The sequence below is a fragment of the Stegostoma tigrinum genome, chromosome 41 (genome assembly GCF_030684315.1).
Source record: "Stegostoma tigrinum isolate sSteTig4 chromosome 41, sSteTig4.hap1, whole genome shotgun sequence".
Taxonomy (NCBI): domain Eukaryota; kingdom Metazoa; phylum Chordata; class Chondrichthyes; order Orectolobiformes; family Stegostomatidae; genus Stegostoma; species Stegostoma tigrinum.
Window position 1 is genome coordinate 9,944,517 of NC_081394.1, and position 19,933 is coordinate 9,964,449.

A 19,933-nucleotide genomic window follows, 5' to 3' on the forward strand; every position below is an offset into this window, starting at 1 on the left:
GCAACAAAATAACTTCTCTCAATGGGTGGTGAATCTGTGGAATTCACTATTTCTGAGTGGGTGGATGCTGGGACATTTGAGTAAAATCAAGGAGGATATAGACAGATTTTTAATTCATAATGAGTTGAACGAGCAGGAAAGTGAAGGTGAGGCCGAGATACAATCAGCCGTGATAGTGTTAAAGCAGGGCTCAAAGGGGCTGAATGGTCTACTCCTGCTGCTAGTTCTTATGATCTGTTTTCAACAATCTTCTCAATTTCTTTTGTATACGCTGCCCTCTGGGCCCCTATAAGGTGGGTATAGAAGGCATTTAGCAGTATGCTGAAACACCATTTCCACGTCATGGTACCAGGTGGGAGAGGCTTAATTTGTGAGGATGAGGTGCACAGACTGAGCTTGTATGCTGTCGAGTGGAGAAGATAAAGGGCTGATTTAATCAAGAAATTGACAATTATTACAGAACGCAAGAGCGTTGGTCCAGATGAGATTCAGAGACCGCTTTGTTTGTGATAAATGACAACACCTCCCAGGCGCAAACCACTTCAAATTCCCCTCCCCCTCCCACTCCCTGGGGGACATGTCCAATCTGGGCCTCCTCCAGTGTCATGACGATGCCACCCGGAAACTGGAGGACCAGCATCTCATATTCTACCTTAGGAGCCTACAGCCCGATGGTCTCAATGTGGACTTTACCGGCTTCAAAATCCCCCCCCCCCCCCCCGCCACCAACCTCATCCCAAGGCCAACCCACCCTCTCATTGCCGCCTCCTTGACCTGACACAACCTGTCCACCTCCTCTCCCACCTATCTGCCCCTCCCAATTCACTGACCACTGCCTACCTGCACTCACCTATCACCATCCCACCTACTTTCCCAGCACCCCGCCTCCTCTCTCTGTTTATTTCTGAGCTCTCTAACCCTCTTCCCCCATTTCTGAAGAAGGGTCCTGACCTGCAATGTCAGCTTTCCTGCCCGTCTGAAGCTGCCTGGCCTGCTGTGTTCCTCCAGCTCCGCACTGCGTTATCATTGGTTCAGACCAAGTGCTTTCTGTTTGTTGAGAAGGTGGTGGTGGGCTAGCGTTGAACCTTCAAAGCTGAGCCAAACACAAGGCAGCTCATCTGGCGAAGGGCTTTTGGAAGTCTACCATGTTGCTGGAAAGTGCCAGCTACTCCATAACTCGTGTGTGAAGTTTTTTGTACTGTTCGAGGTATTGAGGGAAAGGGACAGAGGGAGATGAATGGTGGTATTCAGGTCAGATTTAAAGATTTGAATGGTCTGCTCCTGTTCGCTGTGGAACAGGCTCAAGGAACTGAAAGGGCCTGTATCTAATTCTTGTGTGACTGTGTGTAACAGGTTCTGGGGGGAGCTGAATGGCCTCCTGTCCCAGTGTAATGGATTGAGCAGGACTGAATGGTTACCTTCCGTTTCTGCCCAACACTATTAAACTCCTCCCAATATCCACCCCCAGCTTTTGATGCTGGTGATTGGGGAAGTGGGGGTTGATCTGGTCACTACAGTCAATCCTCAGAGACAGGAGAGAGCCACACGCCCCACCACCTACTTTCTGCATGCGAATGGCTGTTTGCCCAGCTACAGTCATTTCTGAGGGTAGGGTCACCGGACCTGAAACATTAAACTCTGATCTTTCTCTTTGCGGAAGCTGCCAGACCTGCTGAGCTTTTCCAGCGACTTTGGCTCTCATTCCTGGTCCACGGCATCCACACGCTGTTTCGGGTTTTGTTTTTAACCAGGGAGAGCCAGCTGTTGTTTTTTTGATGGGCTTCGAGCTCAGCAGGAGTTACGGATGCGCAGGGGCCCCCCCCTTGGGCTCTTATTTCTGGGTTGGTACCAGCTCCTGCTTCTGGTAGGAGGGTGTGTGCAGGAAGAGGGTGAGGGAAGCACTGGGCAGGAGGCCCAGGATGGACATGTCATCCAGGGAATGGGAGGGTGAGTTGAAATGGTGAGTAGGGGTGGGGTGGGTTGCTAAGTTTGGCGGAGTGTGGTGGGAGGAGAAGATGGGGGCGGGGGCTAGTGTTGGCGGTTGGAAGCGGGTGTCCTGAGACTTACTGACTCTGTTTCTCTTTTCTTTCTGCTCACCGCCCCCCCCCCCACCCCCATACCCAGCGCCCCAAGGGTGGAGGACCACCTTACGATGAACGATGAAGTCCGCCAGGAAACCGGCCCCCACCAGCCCCTCAGGCGGCAGCAGCAGGTCTCCCCCGGCCGGGCGGCATAGGGGCATGAAACGCAGGAACGGGGAACAGCTGGCCGAGACACCGGGCACTGCGCCAGCGAGGAGAGCGGGCCAGGGCAGGCAGGAGGGCCGCGCCAGGGCCACCCCCGAGGGAGGGGATGTCCCGGCCCAGGGAGAGAGCCGGGTGGCCGGGGAGGCAGGCAGGGCCGACGGGGCGGTCTCCAGCCGCAAGACCGCCACCTTCAAGTCGCGGGCCCCCCGCAAGAAACCGGCAGAGGAGCTGACGGGCACTGACGGGCGGGACGACTCCAGCAGCAACGGCAGCGAGGGTTCGGTGGGGCCCGGCACAGCCCCACCGGCCAACCCCACCCCTGCTGTCCCCAAGGGGCCGGCAGAGGAGGAGGGGGATGGAGAGGGAGAGCAGCCCTTGGGGTGTCCTGCCGACCCGGCAGAAGACCCCGGTGCCGGTGCCAGCTCCTCTGGCACAGAGACGGCGAGCGAGCACTCTGCTGATGGCGAGGAGGAGGAGGAGGGCGATGGTGAGGGGGGCGGCCTGTCCCAGTGCCTCCAGGCGCAGCGCCCTGCCTCGCAGCGGCACTGCCGACGGCGATGCCGTGACCCAGACCCTCCGCCCAACAACTCGGACCGGCCATCCTCCACCACCATCTCCACCACTACCTCCACCTACCGAGGGGGCTCCTGGGCCTGCCCCGAGGCCGGTGCCCCTCCCCCTGCCTCCTCCCTGACCCCCGGTTCCCGGGTCTGTGTCCGCTACCCCGGCCCCCGCCCCTCCCCCTTCCGGCACGGAACGGTGACGGAGATCGGGCGCGGCGGAGCCGCCCCTTACCGCGTACTCTTCGATGACCGGGAGGGCGCCTGGGTGTCCCTGGAGGACCTGAGGCTCCCTGCCCGTGGGCCCTCCTGGCCCGACGGTAGCGGGGGGCCCCCCTCGCCCACTCCCGTGCCCACTCGCCAGCCGGAGGACACCGAGGTGTTAACCCTGAGCCTGGGCATTGGACAGCACCAGCAGCAAGTGGCAGGGGGTGGGGGGTCGGGCAGCGCCCCGGAGGGGGGAAGCACCAGCGCCTCCCTGGACAGTCGTCTGACCCCGGGTCCCCGCTCCCGCACACCCCTGGCCCCCGTGGGTGCGGCAGCAGCGGCCCAGCAGAAATACAAGAAGGGGGATGTTGTGTGCACCCCCAACGGGATCCGCAAGAAGTTTAATGGTAAGCAGTGGAGGCGGCTTTGCTCTCGCGATGGCTGTATGAAGGAGTCTCAGCGTCGCGGTTACTGCTCACGCCACCTCTCCATGCGCACCAAGGAGCTGGAGGGTGGAGGGGGGTGCATGGCGGGCTCAGACGGGCGGGCCAGTGGCCTGAGGGAGGGCAGCTCGGAGTTCGACTGGGATGAGACGTCCCGGGACAGCGAGGCCAGCAGCGCCCGCGCCGACTCCCACCCCAGGCTGCCCACCACCGCCCCCGCCGCCCCGGCCTCCGACCTCTCCAGCTTCAACTCGGACGAGTGCGACGCCGCTAACATGCTGGTGTCACTGGGCAGCTCCCGTTCGGGGACGCCGGGGTTCTCGCCCGTCTCCAACCAGTCGCCCTTCTCCCCTGCCCCCTCCCCGTCACCCTCGCCCCTCTTTGGCTTCCGGCCCGCCAGCTTCAGCCCCATTACAGCCTCCCCCGTCCTGCAGCGCGGTGCGGGGGGAGGAGCTGGGTGCCCGGGCCCTGGCCCCGCTGCCCTCCCTCCCTCCTCTTCGTCCTCGTCCTCCTCCTCCTCCTCCTCCTCCTGCGCCTCGTCTGTCTCCTCGTCCCGTCACCGGCACGCCAGCACTCCCAAGCTGGGGTCGCTGACCCCCGAGCTGGGGCACGGCACCCCCTCCCACCCTCACCACCACCCCCACCACCCTCCGCTGAGAGAGCGCCACTCCTCGGGCATCCAGCCCATCTTCCAAACCAGCCTGACCTTCACCGTGCCCATGAGCCCAGGCAAGGGCAAAGCCAAGCCCGACTGGGGGCACGGGGCCACCCCTCAGCCGCCGCACTCCGCCTCCAGTGACTACCACAAGGGCGAGGTGGGAGAGACGGGTGCCCCCTCTGCCCCCGGCACCTTCCAGGCTACCTCTCCCCCTGCCGGGCACTTTCCCCGCTCCCGCCAGGCCTCCCCGCCACCGCCACCGCCGCTGCTCCTGCTGAGCCCGCCCGCTGCCGTGACCTCCGACCCCTCCGTGCGCCGAGTCCCTGCCGCCCAGCGTGACTCGCCGGTCATCGTCCGTAACCCCGATGTGCCTCTGCTGCCAACCCGCTTCACCGAGAGGGCTTTGGGGGTGGCTGGAGGAGGTGGTGGGGGGGGCAGCCCCAGGGTGAACAAGGGTTCCACCAAAGATCACTACCGGCACCCGGCCGGCGGCAAGGCTCCCCTGCAGGCCCCCGTGCCCATCAATGCCAACCGCATGGCCCGTGCTGCCTCCCCTGGTCCACCAGCTGGCGGGCTCGGCGCAGCAGCTGCCGCCCTGACTCCTGCCCGCCAGGATCCTCCTATCCAGCCAGTGGCCTGCCACCCGTCGCCAGCTGCCCTTTTGCCCGTTATCGTGCCGTCGCCCCTCGGAGAGTTCCAGCACCCGGCCCCGAAGAAGGAGATCATCATGGCGCGCCCCGGAACAGGTACATAACTGTTCAACATCCTCTCTCGTCTCTCTCTCTCTCTCTTTCTCTTCACTGTCTTCGCTCTCTCTCTCTCTTCGCTCTCACTCGCGCTCTCTCTCGGTCTGCCTCTCTCTCTCTCTCTCTCTCTCGCGCGCGCACACACACACTTTCTCTCTGTCTCTCTCTCACACTGTCTATCCCTGATTCTCTGTATGTCTCACACACTCTCTGTCTCTCGCGCTCCCCGACCCCCGTGCTCCCCCGTGCCCCGCCGTCCCCCACGCTCCCCGACCCTCCTCTCTGTCTCACGGTTGCTGACGCGATGTGGGGGTTAGCATCCCCTGATCACTGAAATTTGTGAGTGAGCTGTCAACAAAAGTAAAGTGGCAGAAAATGCGAGAGTTCGGTGGGAGTCTGTGTGGGGCTTCCGACTTGAGAATTAAGAGCAGAAGTGGGCCATTCGGCCCCCTTTGTCCTCCTGCACCATTGAATCCATCACATCCCTGCCTAAACTCAACTCTTTCATCCTGCCTGTCCTCTTTCTCGCGATACTATCGCGACTCCCTTCATTTCACTCTGGGGGCAGTGAATTCCAGTCAGGTTCACCACCCTTGGAGAGAACTGACCCCTTAAATCTTGCCACCCCCATCCTAAAACAAAACGGTTTTGAGATTTCTTAGCAAGAGTCGAGTTATGAATTCTTGGCAGACTAGAAACAGGACATTAAATTGCTGGAGAAACTCGGTGGGTCCGGCAGCATCAGTGGAGAGAGAAAGCAGAGTTAACGTTTTGGGTCTGGTGGCCCTTCCTCAGAACTGACCAGTCTTGTGTTGCCATCACTGGCTAGTCCAAAGTTTGTTGTTCCATCCCTAATTGTCCCAGAGAAGCTGCTGCTTTGAACCACTCCTTGAGGAGTGGTGTCCCTGACGGAGGGAATTCCACGATTTTGACCCAGTGTCCCTGAAGGGAAAGCGATGAATTTCTGAGTAAGGATGGTGAGCGACTTGAGGGATGGTGTTCCCATGTATCTGCTGCCTTTGTTCTTCTGGATGGAAGTGGTTGTGGGTTTGGAAGGTGCTGCCTGAGGATCCTGGGTGTGTTGCAGCTTGCAGAGAGCACTGGAGAAACTCAGCAGGTCTGGCAGTATCTGTGCAGATACAAACAGAGTTGATGTTTTGAGCCCTGTGACCCACCAACCGCCTGTTCATCATGCTTGGCAAAGGGCCACTGAGATCAAAATGTTAAAACTGTTCGCTTTTCACCTTCAGCACGTGCTGCCAGGCTGCCTGAGATTCTCCAGCACTTTCTGTCCTTGTCTCTGAGCTCCAGCATCTGCTGTACTTTGTTTCTCGCCTTGTAGGTAACGCACTGTGCTGGCGCTGGGCCTTTGTGTCGGCTAGGATGCCACTCTGTCTTGGATGGCGCTGAGCCCCTTCTGTATTGCTGCCACTCCAGCCATCCGTACACACTCCTGAGTTGTGTCTTGTAGCTGGAGGACAGCTGTTGCATTTTGGAAAGGCAAATCAGGGCAGGACTTATACACCTAATGGGAAAGCCCTGGGGAGCGCAGGTTCTCAGTTTCTTGAAAGTGGAGTTGTGGGTAGACAGGGCGCTGAGGAAGGTGTTCGGTACGCTTGCCTATTGGTCAGTGCATTGAGTCTGGGAGTTGGGAGGGTCATGTTGTGGCTGTACAGAACATTGGACCACTGCATTCATAGAGCCCAACTCGTCCATTCTGACCAGGTTTCCCAAACTAAACCAGTCCCATTTGCCCATATCCCTGTAAACCTTCCCTATCCATTTACGTGCCCAAATGCCTTTTAAATGTTGTGACTGTACCAGCCTCTATCACTTCCTCTGGCAGCTCACTCCATACACACACCACCCTTTGCGTGGAAAGGTTGCCCCTCAGTTCCTTTTCTAATCTCTCTTCTCACCTTAAAACTATTCCCCCCTAGTTTTAAACTCCCCCACGCTGGGATAAAGACCTTGTCTATTCACCCTATCCATGCCCCTCATGATTTTATAAATCTCTATTATGTCACCCCTTGGCCTCCGACGCTCCAGGGAAAATAGCCCCACCCTATTCAGCCTCTCCCTATGGCTCAACATCCTTGTAGGTAGATCTTTCCTGAAACCCCTCCAATTCAATAGTATTCTTCCAATAGCAGGGCAAGTCTGGTCTCCATGCGCTAGGAAGGATGTTGTTAAACTTTGCAAGGGTTCAGGACAACTTACAAGGATGTTGCTGGAGTGGGCGGGTTTGAGCTACAGGGAAAGGCTGAAAAGGATGGGGCTATTTTCCCGGGAGCGTCAGAGGGATGACTTTATGGAGGTGTATGGAATTATGAGGGCCATGGCTAGGTTGAATAGACAAGGCCTTTTCTTCATGGTGGGGATGTCCAAAACCAGAGGTTTAAGGTGAGAGGGCAAAGATTTAAAAGGGACCTGAGGGGCAGCTTTTTCAGGCAGAGGGTGGTGTGTGTATGGAATGAGCGGCCAGAGGAAGTGGTGGGGGCTGGTACAATTACAGCATTTAAAACGCATCTAGGCAGGGATACGAATAGGAAGGGATGAGAGGGATATGGGCCAAATGCTGGCAAATGGGACTCGATTAATGCAGGATATCTGGGTTGTCATGGACGAGTTGGGCTGAAGGATCTGTTTGCATGCTGTACAGCTCTGATGGGGCCTGGCAATTGCTAAGCGAGGTTTGTCCCCCCTCGCACAACCTTTTGAGATCAGTCAGGAGGATACCAAAGCGCGCTGATCCGATAAAATTGGAATGGAAATCTGGAACACACTCCTCTCAAAGAAAACACAGCAACGCTGGACGGTCAATTGTACAAATCCAAACAGAATTTACTGGGCATGGGTTCCAGGAAGCTCGTGGTAATGTGGGATGAGAGAATCCAAGTCAGCCACGCCTGTCTAAATGATTGGGCTTAAGCTTGTTCCAAATGGTCTGTCCTGGCATTCAGTCACTGCACAAACCTGCTCCCCAGGCGCTCTTTATCTCATCCTTTCACAACATCCTCCCATTTGTTTCTCTGCTGTGTTTACGCAGCATTGCCCTCACTTTAATACTTCGAGACCAGTCAGTGCTCTCACTCCCTGAGAGAGCAACAACAAAATTATCTCAACCTCCACTCAATGATCACTCGGTGTGCCCCGCTACCCACTGACCCCCCCCATCACTGCGTGTGCCCCGCTACCCACTGACCCCCCCCATCACTGCGTGTGCCCCGCTACCCACTGACCCCCCCATCACTGCGTGTGCCCCGCTACCCACTGACCCCCCATCACTGCGTGTGCCCCGCTACCCACTGACCCCCCCATCACTGCGTGTGCCCCGCTACCCACTGACCCCCCCATCACTGTGTGTACCCCAATACCCACTGACCCCCCATCACTGTGTGTACCTCTATACCCACTGACCCCCCCATCACTGTGTGTGCCCCGCTACCCACTGACCCCCCCATCACTGTGTGTGCCCCGCTACCCACTGACCCCCCCATCACTGTGTGTACCCCAATACCCACTGACCCCCCCATCACTGTGTGTACCCCAATACCCACTGACCCCCCCATCACTGTGTGTACCCCAATACCCACTGACCCCCCATCACTGTGTGTACCCCAATACCCACTGACCCCCCCATCACTGTGTGTACCCCAATACCCACTGAACCCCCCATCACTGTGTGTACCCCAATACCCACTGACCCCCCATCACTGTGTGTACCCCAATACCCACTGACCCCCCCATCACTGTGTGTACCCCAATACCCACTGACCCCCCCATCACTGTGTGTACCTCTATACCCACTGACCCCCCCATCACTGTGTGTACCCCAATACCCACTGACCCCCCCCATCACTGTGTGTACCCCAATACCCACTGACCCCCCCATCACTGTGTGTACCTCTATACCCACTGACCCCCCCCCATCACTGTGTGTACCCCAATACCCACTGACCCCCCCATCACTGTGTGTACCCCAATACCCACTGACCCCCCCATCACTGTGTGTACCTCTATACCCACTGACCCCCCCATCACTGTGTGTACCCCAATACCCACTGACCCCCCCATCACTGTGTGTACCCCAATACCCACTGACCCCCCCATCACTGTGTGTACCCCAATACCCACTGACCCCCCCATCACTGCGTGTACCTCTATACCCACTGACCCCCCCATCACTGTGTGTATCCCCGTACCCTGTTCCCCAATCACTGTGTACCCCTCTATCTACTCCCCCCTGCAGTATCACTCTGTGCACCCCAATACCCACTCCCACTGCCCTGTCAGTCTGTGTATCCTGCTACCCAGTCCCCCTATCCTGTCACGCTGTGTACTCCCCTACCCACTCACCCCATCACTCTATGCACCCTGCCGTCCGCCCCCCCACTCACTCTGTGCAGATCACTATCCGCTCCCCCCTCATATTGCACACCCGACTGTACCGTGTGTGTCTCTGTGTCTGTTTGCATGGCTGCTTGCAGGCTGCGTGTGTGTGTGTGTGTGTGTGTTTGTGTGTGTGTGTGTGTGTGTGTGTGTGTGTGTGTGTGTGCTTGTGTGCACATGCCTGCCTGCCTTTGTGTCTCTGCGGGGTGTCACATCCGAACATTCCTTGCCTCAGTGCAGCAATGCATCTTTACGTGGAAAATCACTGGAAAAAGACACTCACCGACTGCTCTGCTCGCCGACATCTGCGTTGTAAGTCCCTACACGAGATGCCTGCCTCTGACTTGCAAGCAGCCCAAATTCTCAATGGCAGCAAAGTATTGCAGATGTTGGAGAAGTGAAATTAAAAAGGCAGAGTGCTGGAGAAACTCAGGAAGTCCAGCAGCGCCTGTGGAGAGAGACTCCGAGTTGATGTTTCAACTCTAAAGTCTGTTTCTCCTAGTGAGTTTTGAGAAGATTTGTAGCTCGGGTTGAGGTTCTGGATGTGAGTTTGCTCGCTGAGCTGGAAAGTTAGTTTTCAGACGTTTCGTCACCATTCTAGGTAACATCCTCTTTTTCTCTTCCCACAGATCCTGCCAAAGCTGCTGAGTTTCTCCAGCACTTTGCACACAATTCCGAGTTGGCATGCTTTGTGGCTCAGAGGGCAGTTTGCCAGCTGTAGTGTTCCCACATGCCTAGTGCCCTCGTCCATCGAGCTGATACAGTTTGTGCATTAGGAAGGTGCTGCTGAAGGACTGTTGCAGCGCACCTTGTAGATGGTGCCTACTGCCAGTACTCAGTATTGGTGGTGGGGGGAGTGGATGTGGTGCCAACCAAACAGGGGTTGCTCTCTCTTTTTGACACCAGAGGCAGGAAGATCAGCGAGCAGAGGGTGCACCTTGAAGATAACTTGCAAATTAAAAAAAACAGCCGGAACTGGCAAGCCCGTGAGTTGTCATGGTCTGGGACGCACCACTCGACAGGATGGCAGAAGCGGCTGCCCTCCCAATACAAAGGGATGAGGACAGGCACTTGCCAGGGCTGTCAAGGTGTGAGCCACAGACGGAGATCGGCTCTCTCCCTCCCCACGGGAAGGGATGGGGGGACACCGTGAAGGAGCTGGGCTGAGGTTGGCAAACTGGGGTTACTGGTGGGGAGATGAGTTTTTTGCCAGCTCAGCTTGGATCGGGGTCAAAGTCTGCTCATGTGGGCACGGTGCCCATACCGTTTCCGGTCAGATGTTAAAAGCAGCCCGTGAGAGGGGATTTTTTTTTATTTTTTGCAGTGTGTTTCCTGTGGTTAGTCAGATTGAGGTCAGAATAATTTAATCAGTTCCTTTGTCCGTTTCCCGGCATCGAGTTTAATAAAACCCTCAATGATTGCCTTTTGACCTCATTAACTGGGAGGGCGTTCGCTGAGACATCCCTGGGAGTAATCACAAGCTTGCAGTTAATTGAGAGGCTGGGGAGTGGGCTGTAGTATTTGGAAATAGCAGCTGGGAATGAGTAACAGGCTGAACTCTAAATGAGGGGTTTAATCGGGTAATGAATTTCCCAAGATGGTTTGAATATACCTGCTGGAAATAGGATGTCAGCAGGATGATGACAGGCTGTAGGCGATGCAGTGTAACTCAGCAGGCCAGGAATGGTGTGCAGACTGCTGTGTGAGTTGGTGATAAGTAACTGAGCCTGGTGACAAGCTAGTGCACGTGGTGAAATTCCACCATCTGGCTGCAGGTTTTGTTTGGAACCAAGCTGAGTAACAGTAGTGGAATCTGCCTGTTCTTGCCTCCCAGCCCCAGGGCCTGTCGAGTCACTCACAGCTCCTCCTGACCGTTGTCCAATCTCGTGTTCTCGATTTCACGGACCCAGACCATGGAGTGCTCAATCTCCCGGGCAGCGCACAAAGGTCATTATTCATTTAACACATAGCCACTCAGAGGTTCTGTGTCAACTTCTCCACCAAACCCTCAGTCACTGGGGGTTGAGCATTCGGAAATGACCATGCCCCTGTTACAAAGCAGATTGGGGGTGAGCCGGGTTGTAGGTGGGGGGGGGGGTAGCAGTTGGCCATAATGCGGTAATGATTGACATGCCTTGAGCCAATGGTGGGGAATTGAGAGAGACATGGTGAGGCTGGCTGGTGAAAATTATTGGCAAATAGCCTGCCAGCAACTGGCAGTGGGGTGGGAAATGGAGGGTATCAGCTGAGGGATGGGATGGGATCGGTTGGGTTGGGCTGGATTGCGTTGGGATGCGATGGGTTGGGTTGGGATGGGATGGGATTAGTCGGGTGAGGGGGTTCATAGCGATGATTCACATTCCACTCCCTCATGCTGGGAGAGTCAGTCAGGATGCAGCAATGAGGGACCTGGGTCCTTACATTGACATGTTAGTGTGAGAGTAGGCATCTCATTGACAGTGGTGACACTGCTGGCATGGGCTCTGGAGCTGAGGGTAATGGTCGGCATTCAGTATTTTTACAATTCCCCCTTTTTAAAGTTATTGTTGAATCTGCTTACACCACCTTAAATCCCTTCTCCTCAAGCCCTCTGGCTCCTTTGATGATTAGTGTCCCCAGGAGACCAACCTGCCCTGTGTTTGGGCTCATTTCTCCCTATTTATTCCCCAGCATGGCCCAGTTTCTGCATGGTTAGTATGCCTGGTGACCTCTCGGTCAGTACCTTACACCCACCTCGTGCAATCAGGAATATGTTAATAATGTTGGTCTAATCACTCAGTTCCACTTCTCTCGGGTCACTGGTTCAGAACGTTAACTCTGTTTTCTTCCAACAAACATTGCCCAGACCTGTTGTGTTCCTCCAGCAGTTTCTGTTCTTGTTTCAGACCTCCAGCATCCACAACTCTTTGTTTTATTTGAGAGGAATGCAAGTTGTCGTTGAGTTCACGGTCATTGTTTTAAGCTTCAAGTCAGACAGAACTGAATATCAATCAGTTCTAAATGTGTGGGAGTGTGTGCTTGGCCCCTTGCAAACACACTAGTTTGTCTATCTATCAATCGTGAATGTGTGGGGCTGTGTGTATTAGTCAGTTATAAACACGTGGGTCTGTACACTGGCCAAGTATGTACCTCTGGCCTGAGTCTAGGTCAGGTGTAACAATGTGGGACTGTGTGTCAGTCAGGTCTGAACATGTGGAGACAGGTATCAATCAGTTATAAACACAGGGTTGTGTACTGGCCAGGTATGAATATGAGACACTGATTATCAGGCAGTTGTAACTATAGGGCTGTATGCGGGGCGGTTGTGTGTGGGCAGGGCTGTACGCGGGGCAGTTGTGTGTGGGCAGGGCTGTACACGGGGTGGTTTTGAACGGGCAATAATACTTTTACATAAAAGTGTCAATGTCGGTTGGTCAGAAGCAATCAGGAGTGTGTATTGGTCAGTTCAAAGGGTGTGGGGTCGGGGGGATAGGTGCAGTGGGACAGAGTGAGGGTCGGGGGGATAGGTGCAGTGGGACAGAGTGAGGGTTGGGGGGATAGGTGCAGTGGGATAGAGTGGGGGTCGGGGGGATAGGTGCAGTGGGATAGAGTGGGGGTCGGGGGGATAGGTGCAGTGGGATAGAGTGGGGGTCGGGGGGATAGAGTGAGGGTCGGGGGGATAGGTGCGGTGTGGTCAGGCAGCAGTGTGTCATTAGTTGTGGAGCTCTGCTGTCTGCCCTGACAGCACATCAGCCTCGTGCTGGTGATCTGCACTCGGACCCTGTGTGCCGCCCCCACCCCGGCATCACCAGGAGCCATGTTGCTCCCCGCAACCGTCGCCGCTTTAGTGAGGTTACCTGGCAACTGGTCGCCAGGGGTAACGGCTTGCTGGTGTCAAGCTCTCTATTTATATCGGTGTTGTTGGTGCTCAGGCAGCTTGTGTGTGTGTGTGTGAGCGATGCTCTGCCGTTTTACGCCACTCTTGTGCGATCTGACGCACTCTCTCATTGTGTGGCTGTGCCTGAGCTCTGCTGGCTACCCCAGGTTCCCACCGACCCTGTCATCTGTTTACGTACGCAGCAGTTAACCCCCACCACCCCCCCCACCCCGCTGCCACCACTTCCCCAGCAGCTCTGGACGGGGGTGCAGGTCAGGACTTTTGCTGACGAGGGTTAGCCGCAGTTGTGGAACACGGAAAATGTAGGCCATTCTGTCCCTCAAACCTGTTCCCTGCCATTCAATACAGTTGTGGCTAGCCTGGCTACAGCCTGGTCTCTAATTCCCCCACGCCTTTGCTGATTTGAGAAAACAAATCAAACTCCGCCTCGAATATGTCGAATGACTCCACCAGCACCCCCCCTCCCCACCGTGGCCTCCGCTTACCTCCCAGAAAGGGAAGTCTGAACACTGTTGAACGCCCCCTTGATGGAAATTAATTTCTCCACCTTTCAATTTCTGTAGGGCGACCCCTGACTTTGAGCCAGCGTCCCCAGCGTTTTCACAGCTTACTCAGGGTTGTTGGAGGAGCGGCTCAGGGACCGAGGGCAGCGTAGTATTCCTCAGTGTGAACTTTGCCCTGTCATTTGCCAGACTCTGCAAACGCTGTTGTTGGCACAGTATCTATCAGAATGCAGGAGAAAATGAAAGTGGCAGGGAGTGGGAGAGGTGTTCCCCCTTTTTAAAAAAGCAAAAGCGGAGCGGTACTGAAAATCAGTGAGCTGCCCAATCTGCAAAATATCAGGATCTGCCCTTGCCCTCCGGAGGTAGCACCAGGAGATTGCAAATCGTTCGTAAGGGACAGAAGGATTAAAGCTACAAACTGCAGGCCAGTTGGTGGTGAGAGATCACAATGCAGTAACCAGGCTGAAAGCTTCCACTCACTTGGATGGTGTTTCAACGGGCAGAGAGAGAGAGAGAGTCAGAGTGGATTTGTTGAGGGCAAGTCATGTCAAGTGAACTCATCCTCATGCATTTGGTGTTCCAGGCATTGCGCAGAGTGAAAAAGGGATGAGAGAAAGAATGTGTGTCATTGGATTTCAGAGCAATAAAGTTTACATTATCCATTGTGTCCTATGCTCAGGTGCTACAGCTGAATTATAAAACACTGTAGAGATGTCATCATAGATTCATGCACGTGGGAACAGTCCCTTCAGTCCAACCATTCCCAAATTAAACCAGTCCCACCTGCCTGCTCCTGGCCCATATCCTTCCAAACTTTTCCTATTCATGTACTTATCCGAATGGCTTTTAAATGTTGTACCTGCATCCCCCACTTGGGTCTGGACATTCATTCGAACCCAAACCACTCTGTTTAAAGAAAGTTGCCCCTCAGGTCCCCTTTTAAATCTTTCTTCTTTCTTAAAAATGTGCCCCCCCCCAAGTTTTGAACTCCCTCACCCTAGGGGAAAGGCCCTGCTGTTCACTTTAACTATGCCCCTCAAAATATGTGAGGGGTCAAACAGAAACAAGCCTGGCTGTGTTTTACAGTCAGTTAATGCTGACACTGTCAGTATTGTGACAGAGAGGCCTGGGAAATAGTGGCAGGGATTCTGTTGGTGAGGTGCAGAGCTGCAGATCTTATCCTTTTCTTCCTGGCACGGGTCCCTGACTGAAATAGAAACCGCGTCTTCAGTTCCTGGGGGCCATGGCTCTGAGATATGGGCAAGTGCAGGTTAACTAAGGGAAGCCAATATGGGCCAAGGGCCAATGGAGCTGAGCTCCCTTGGTGTTTTGGGAAAGCTAACAGACTGTTCTGATGTTGCATAGCACAGACACAAGGCTGTCTGGCCTGTCCTGTCCGTCCTGACTCTGAGCGAGTGTTGTGAGTCTGCGTCATTCTCCTCGCCATCCCCCAGCCCTGCATCCTCGCCCATGATGTTTTGATTGAAATCATCAGCCGGTGCTCCCTCTTGATTGACCCTGCCTCTGCCACATTTCCAAGCAGGGCCCTCCACACCCCTGGCTGGGGAGGAGAGACTTTTCTCGCCTTGCGTTTGCGCCTTTTGCCAATCTTGTACGAGCCGTGCCCCCTCTGATCCTTCAGAGAACTGAGGCAACCTCTCCCTCAGGACCCTGTGCCCCAATTCCCTGTGTCTTTGAAAGCTTCTCTCCGAAGAGCAGGGAGGGCTGATGAGGGCGAGAGATGGGTGTGTATGGAGAGACAGTCACATGCCAACGTTGGCAGCAAAGCCAGAGACCCCTGGAATAAGAGAGACGGTAGCAATTTGGGTAAGTGATGGACAGTGATGAGTGTTTATTTCCTTTTGGGTGTGTTGGCCTTTGGAGGGAAGCTTTCTAGTGGTCAGTCTGAGGCCACTTAACGCTTTCTGATGCAGATTACCGAGCCAGAGCCTGGTCTGGGACGGACAAGTTCGGAATCTTTGGGTCGTATCAATGATATGGGAGCTGCGATAATTGGGACGGGGAGGGTGAGCGGGGGATAGTGCTGAACCTGAGAAAGGACAGTGCTAAGTGGGTGGACAGGAGGCAGATGAAGTTTGTTGCAAAGGAGAGTGAAGTGGTTCACTTTGGTACAAAGACCATGGAGAGGTCAGGTCAAATGAAAAAGGACTGTGCCTGAGAGAGGGAGCTGAGTGCATGTGCCCACACATCATTGAAGTTGGCACAACAATGATCAAACAGCGGTTAATAAGGCATACATTATTGTCAGCTTTATCAACAGGAGCCTGGAGTACAGGCTCAAGGAGGCGATGCTGATCTTAAGAGGTTAGCTTGGCGTCAAGTGGAGCGTCACATCCCATTTTGGGCACCACTCGTAGGCATTAGACAGGAGAATAGCCACAGGGTGGAGAGACTCCCGCTCCGAGATAGATCAGAGAAGCTGGGACTGTCCTGCCCAGTGAAGGGGAGACTGCAATGAGATTGGGTGGAGATGTTTTCAAATTTAGCATGGGCCAATCCAACCCAGCCTGCACATCTTTGGACTGTGGGAGGAAACCGGAGCACTCGTGTGGGCACAGAGACTGGAACTGTTCCCACTTGTGGAAGGATCAGGAGGGAGTGCACAGCTGGAAAATCATTGGGAGGAGAAGGGAAAGTGAGATGAGGAGAGAGTATCTCACACAGCGCATGGACGTGCAGCCTAACTGGGTGGGTGCTGTAGGGGAGTGTGCAGGTTCAATTGAGGCACTGAGGAGGAGGTTGGGCTGTGAGCTGCAAAGGCAGACAGTGCAGTAGACTATGTAGCAGAATGGCTTAGAGTCATACAACACTGAAACAGACCCTTCTGCCTGACCAGTCCATGTCATCCACAGCCAGTGGGCCAAACGGCCACCATGTGAATTGCTCTGTGATGATACCACTCTAGTGAGGTGTTTCATTTTGGAAAGACAAACTCGAAAGCAGAATACAATGTTAGCAGAGGGATCTCGGGGTTCATGTCCACAGTTCCCTGAAAGCTGCCATCCAGGTGGATAGAGTTGTTATGAAGGCATATAGTGTGTTAGTTTTCGTTAATAGAGGGATTGAGTTCAAGAGCCGTGAAGTAATGCTCCAGCTATTGTGTCCATTATTGGTTGCCTCACTACAAGAAAGATGTGGAGGCATTAGAAAAGGTGCAGAGGAGATTTACCAGGATGTTGCCTGGAATGGAGGGAAGGCCTCACAAGAAAAGGTTGAGAGAGCGAGGACTTTTCTCATTAGAACGATGAAGGATGCGAGGTGACTTGATAGAGGTGTACAAAATGGTCAGAGGTATAGATAGAGCGGACAGCCAGAGACTTTTTCCGAGGGTGGAGGTAGCTATTATGAGCGGACATAGTTTTAAAGTGAGTGGAGGTAGATACAGGGGAAACGTCAGAGGTAGGTTCTTAACTCAGAGTGGTCAGGGCATGGAATGAATTGCTGGGGAGGGTCGTGGAGTCGGCATCATTAGGGGCATTTAAGCAGCTATTAGTTAGGCGTGTGGATGATAGTATAATGTTGGAGTGGAGGTTAGATAGCCCTTGGGATTAGGGTAAAGGTTTGGCACAACTTTGTGGGCTGAAGGGCCTGTACTGTGCTGTGTTGTACTGTTCTATGTTCTATGTCCATCCACTCTTTTGTGAGCTTGTATGCTACCGCTGGATCACCTCTCCATCTTTCTGATGGCCACAGGGCTGGGCCAAACCCCTTCAGCCTTTCCTCGCAAAATAAACCATTCATTCTTTCATGATTTGGCTTCAGAACTGCTGTTTTGGGTGGCACGGTGGCTCAGTAGTTAGCACTGCTGCCTCACAGTGCCAGGGACCTGGGTTCGGGCAGCTGTCTGTGTGGAGTTGGCATATTCTCCCCGTGTCTGCGTGGGTTTCCTCCGGGTGCTCCGGTTTCCTCCCACAGTCCAAAGATGCGCAGGCTAGGGTGTATTGGCCATGCTGAATTGCCTGTAGTGTGCAGGGATGTGCAGGCTGTGGGGGTTAGCCATGGGAAATGTGAGGTGTTAGGGTTACGGTGGGTCTGTGTGAGATGCTCTTCAGAGGACCCGATATGGACTTGATGGGCCAAATGGCCTACTTCCATACTGGGTTACAGAGATAGGGAGGGGTGTAGGGATTCTATGAATCGAATTGTAAAAAACAATCTTGGTCCTATGTGCGTGTGTGTGTGTGTGTTTATAGCATGAGCCTACAGCCATCCAACCCCCTGCTGGCATGTGTCCAGCACCTACTGGGGAAAGGAGTGTGGAAGGTTTGCTCCGCTGTGCCTTGACAGCACAGAACACAGCACAGTACAGGCCCTTCAGCCCACAATGTTGTGCCAAACCACGATCCTACTCTAAGATCAAACTACCCTGCATGGCCTACATTATACTATCCTCCATGTGCCTATCCAAGAGTCACTTAAATGTCCCTAATGTATCAGTGAAGCTTTGCAAATTGCTTGATAGCTACAATAACAGACAGGCCTAGACACTAAGATTGTGAAAGTGATGTTACAACAGGCCAACCAGGCTCAGTCAGACATTATTTTGAAGGAACGGTAGAGAAAGAGAGATGACGGCTTTCCAGGCCCCAGGCAGTCAAAGGAATCTGCTGCAGATTGAAATCAGAGAGACCTGAATTGGAGGAGCACTCAAAAGGTTGCACAGCTTGGAGGGGGTTACAGAGATAGGGAGGGGGTGTAGGGGCTGGAGGGGGTTACAGAGATAGGGAGGGGGTGTAGGGGCTGCAGGGGGTTACAGAGATAGGGAGGGGGTGTAGGGGCTGCAGGGGGTTACAGAGATAGGGAGGGGTTGTAGGGGCTGGAGGAGGTTACAGAGATAGGGAGAGGCTGTAGGGTTTTGCAGGCTCCCCAGGCACTGAGCTCAATGACTGAGAGCGGTGCACACAGCCCTGTTCCCCAGGGAGGGTTCTGGAGGTTGTAGGAATACAGGGTGGCCCTGGGGAGCAGGGTTGAGGCAACCGGAGTGTGATCCCTCTGGGAAGTGGGGTGAGGTTGCAGATGCATTGCCTCCTGGGGCTGGGGATGGCATTGGGGATTCACAGTGTAAGTTGTAGCCAGGTTCCCAGTTTTGTTCTACAGTGTCAGCTCAAGGCAGGAACACAGCACCTTCTGGTGACAGCTCTGTGTCATTGCTGCCTCTCTGGAAAACTCAGCCTCTTCTCCCTGTGTGGTGATTAAACACCATCTTTGTCTTTTAAACATATTACACAGCACAACTTTCATCTGAAACAAATTTTATTGCCACCCATTCTCTCTCTCTGACGGGTACAGGTCTCTCTCTCTCGCTCTCGCCCTCTCTCACACGCGCACGCGTTCTCTCACTCTCTCATATGTCTCTCTCTCTCTCTCTCTCTCTCACACACACACTGTCTCTCTCTCTCTCACACACAAACACGCGCGCACTCTCTCTCTCACACGCGCTGTTAATGGATTGTGCACATACACAGCACACACCCTGTCAGTATGGGTCCCAAAGACACACTGACCCTTGCTGACCAAAAGAATGTCCAAATCATTATTATTCACTTTTCCAGACACATTTGATCCCAAAATTCCATGTACCAAAGTATTAAGTTACTGTTTGAATGATGGATAAATGTTGCTTTTTTGAAATTCCATGCCTTTTCTGTGTCTCTTTCATGTTTCTGTCTCCGTCTTTGTCTGTTTCTGTCTATCTATCTCTGTCCCTCTTTATTTCAGTCTGTCTGTCTGTCTGTGTCTCCATTCCCCCCACACGGTCATGTTTGTCTCTGTTTTGGTATAAATGTCTGTCTCTTTCTTTGTGCCTGTGTCTGTCTGTATGGTTTGTCTGTCCCTGCGTGTGTGTCCCCCTTGCTCTCTGCCCCTGCGTGTCTCGCGCTCTCTCTCTGCCCCTGCATGTGTCCCCCTCTCTTTGTCCCTGCATGTGTCCCCCTCTCTGTTTCTGTGTCTGGGTGTGCCTCTCTGTCTGTCTGTCTGTCTCTCTCTCTCACTCTGTACTTGAGTGCTTCTCCCTCTCTCTCTCTGTGCCTCTCTACCTGTTTCCCTCCCGTGGTCTCTCTCTCTCTGTCTCTCCCTGTCTCCCTCTCTCTCTCTGTCTCTGTCTGTCTGTCTCTGTTTCTCTGCCTGCGTGTGCCTCTGTCTCTTTCTCTCTCTCTCTCTCTGTGCCTCTGTGTGCTCCTCCCTGTGTCTCTCTGTGCCTCTGTGTGCTCCTCCCTGTGTCTATCCGTGCCGCTGTGTGCTCCTCCCTGTGTCTCTCTGTGCCTCTGTGTGCGCCTCCCTG

At 54.3% G+C, this 19,933-nt stretch overlaps 1 protein-coding gene across 1 annotated transcript in view; it reads left to right on the forward strand.

The window, feature by feature from the left end:
- LOC125448557 (protein capicua homolog) overlaps nt 1-19,933 on the forward strand; it is a 151,214-nt gene that overhangs the window by 25,136 nt on the left and 106,145 nt on the right. The window contains 1 exon segment of the mRNA XM_059641414.1: nt 2,125-4,860. Within this exon segment, the coding sequence (XP_059497397.1) occupies nt 2,160-4,860 (2,701 nt within the window). The 5' untranslated portion in view covers nt 2,125-2,159.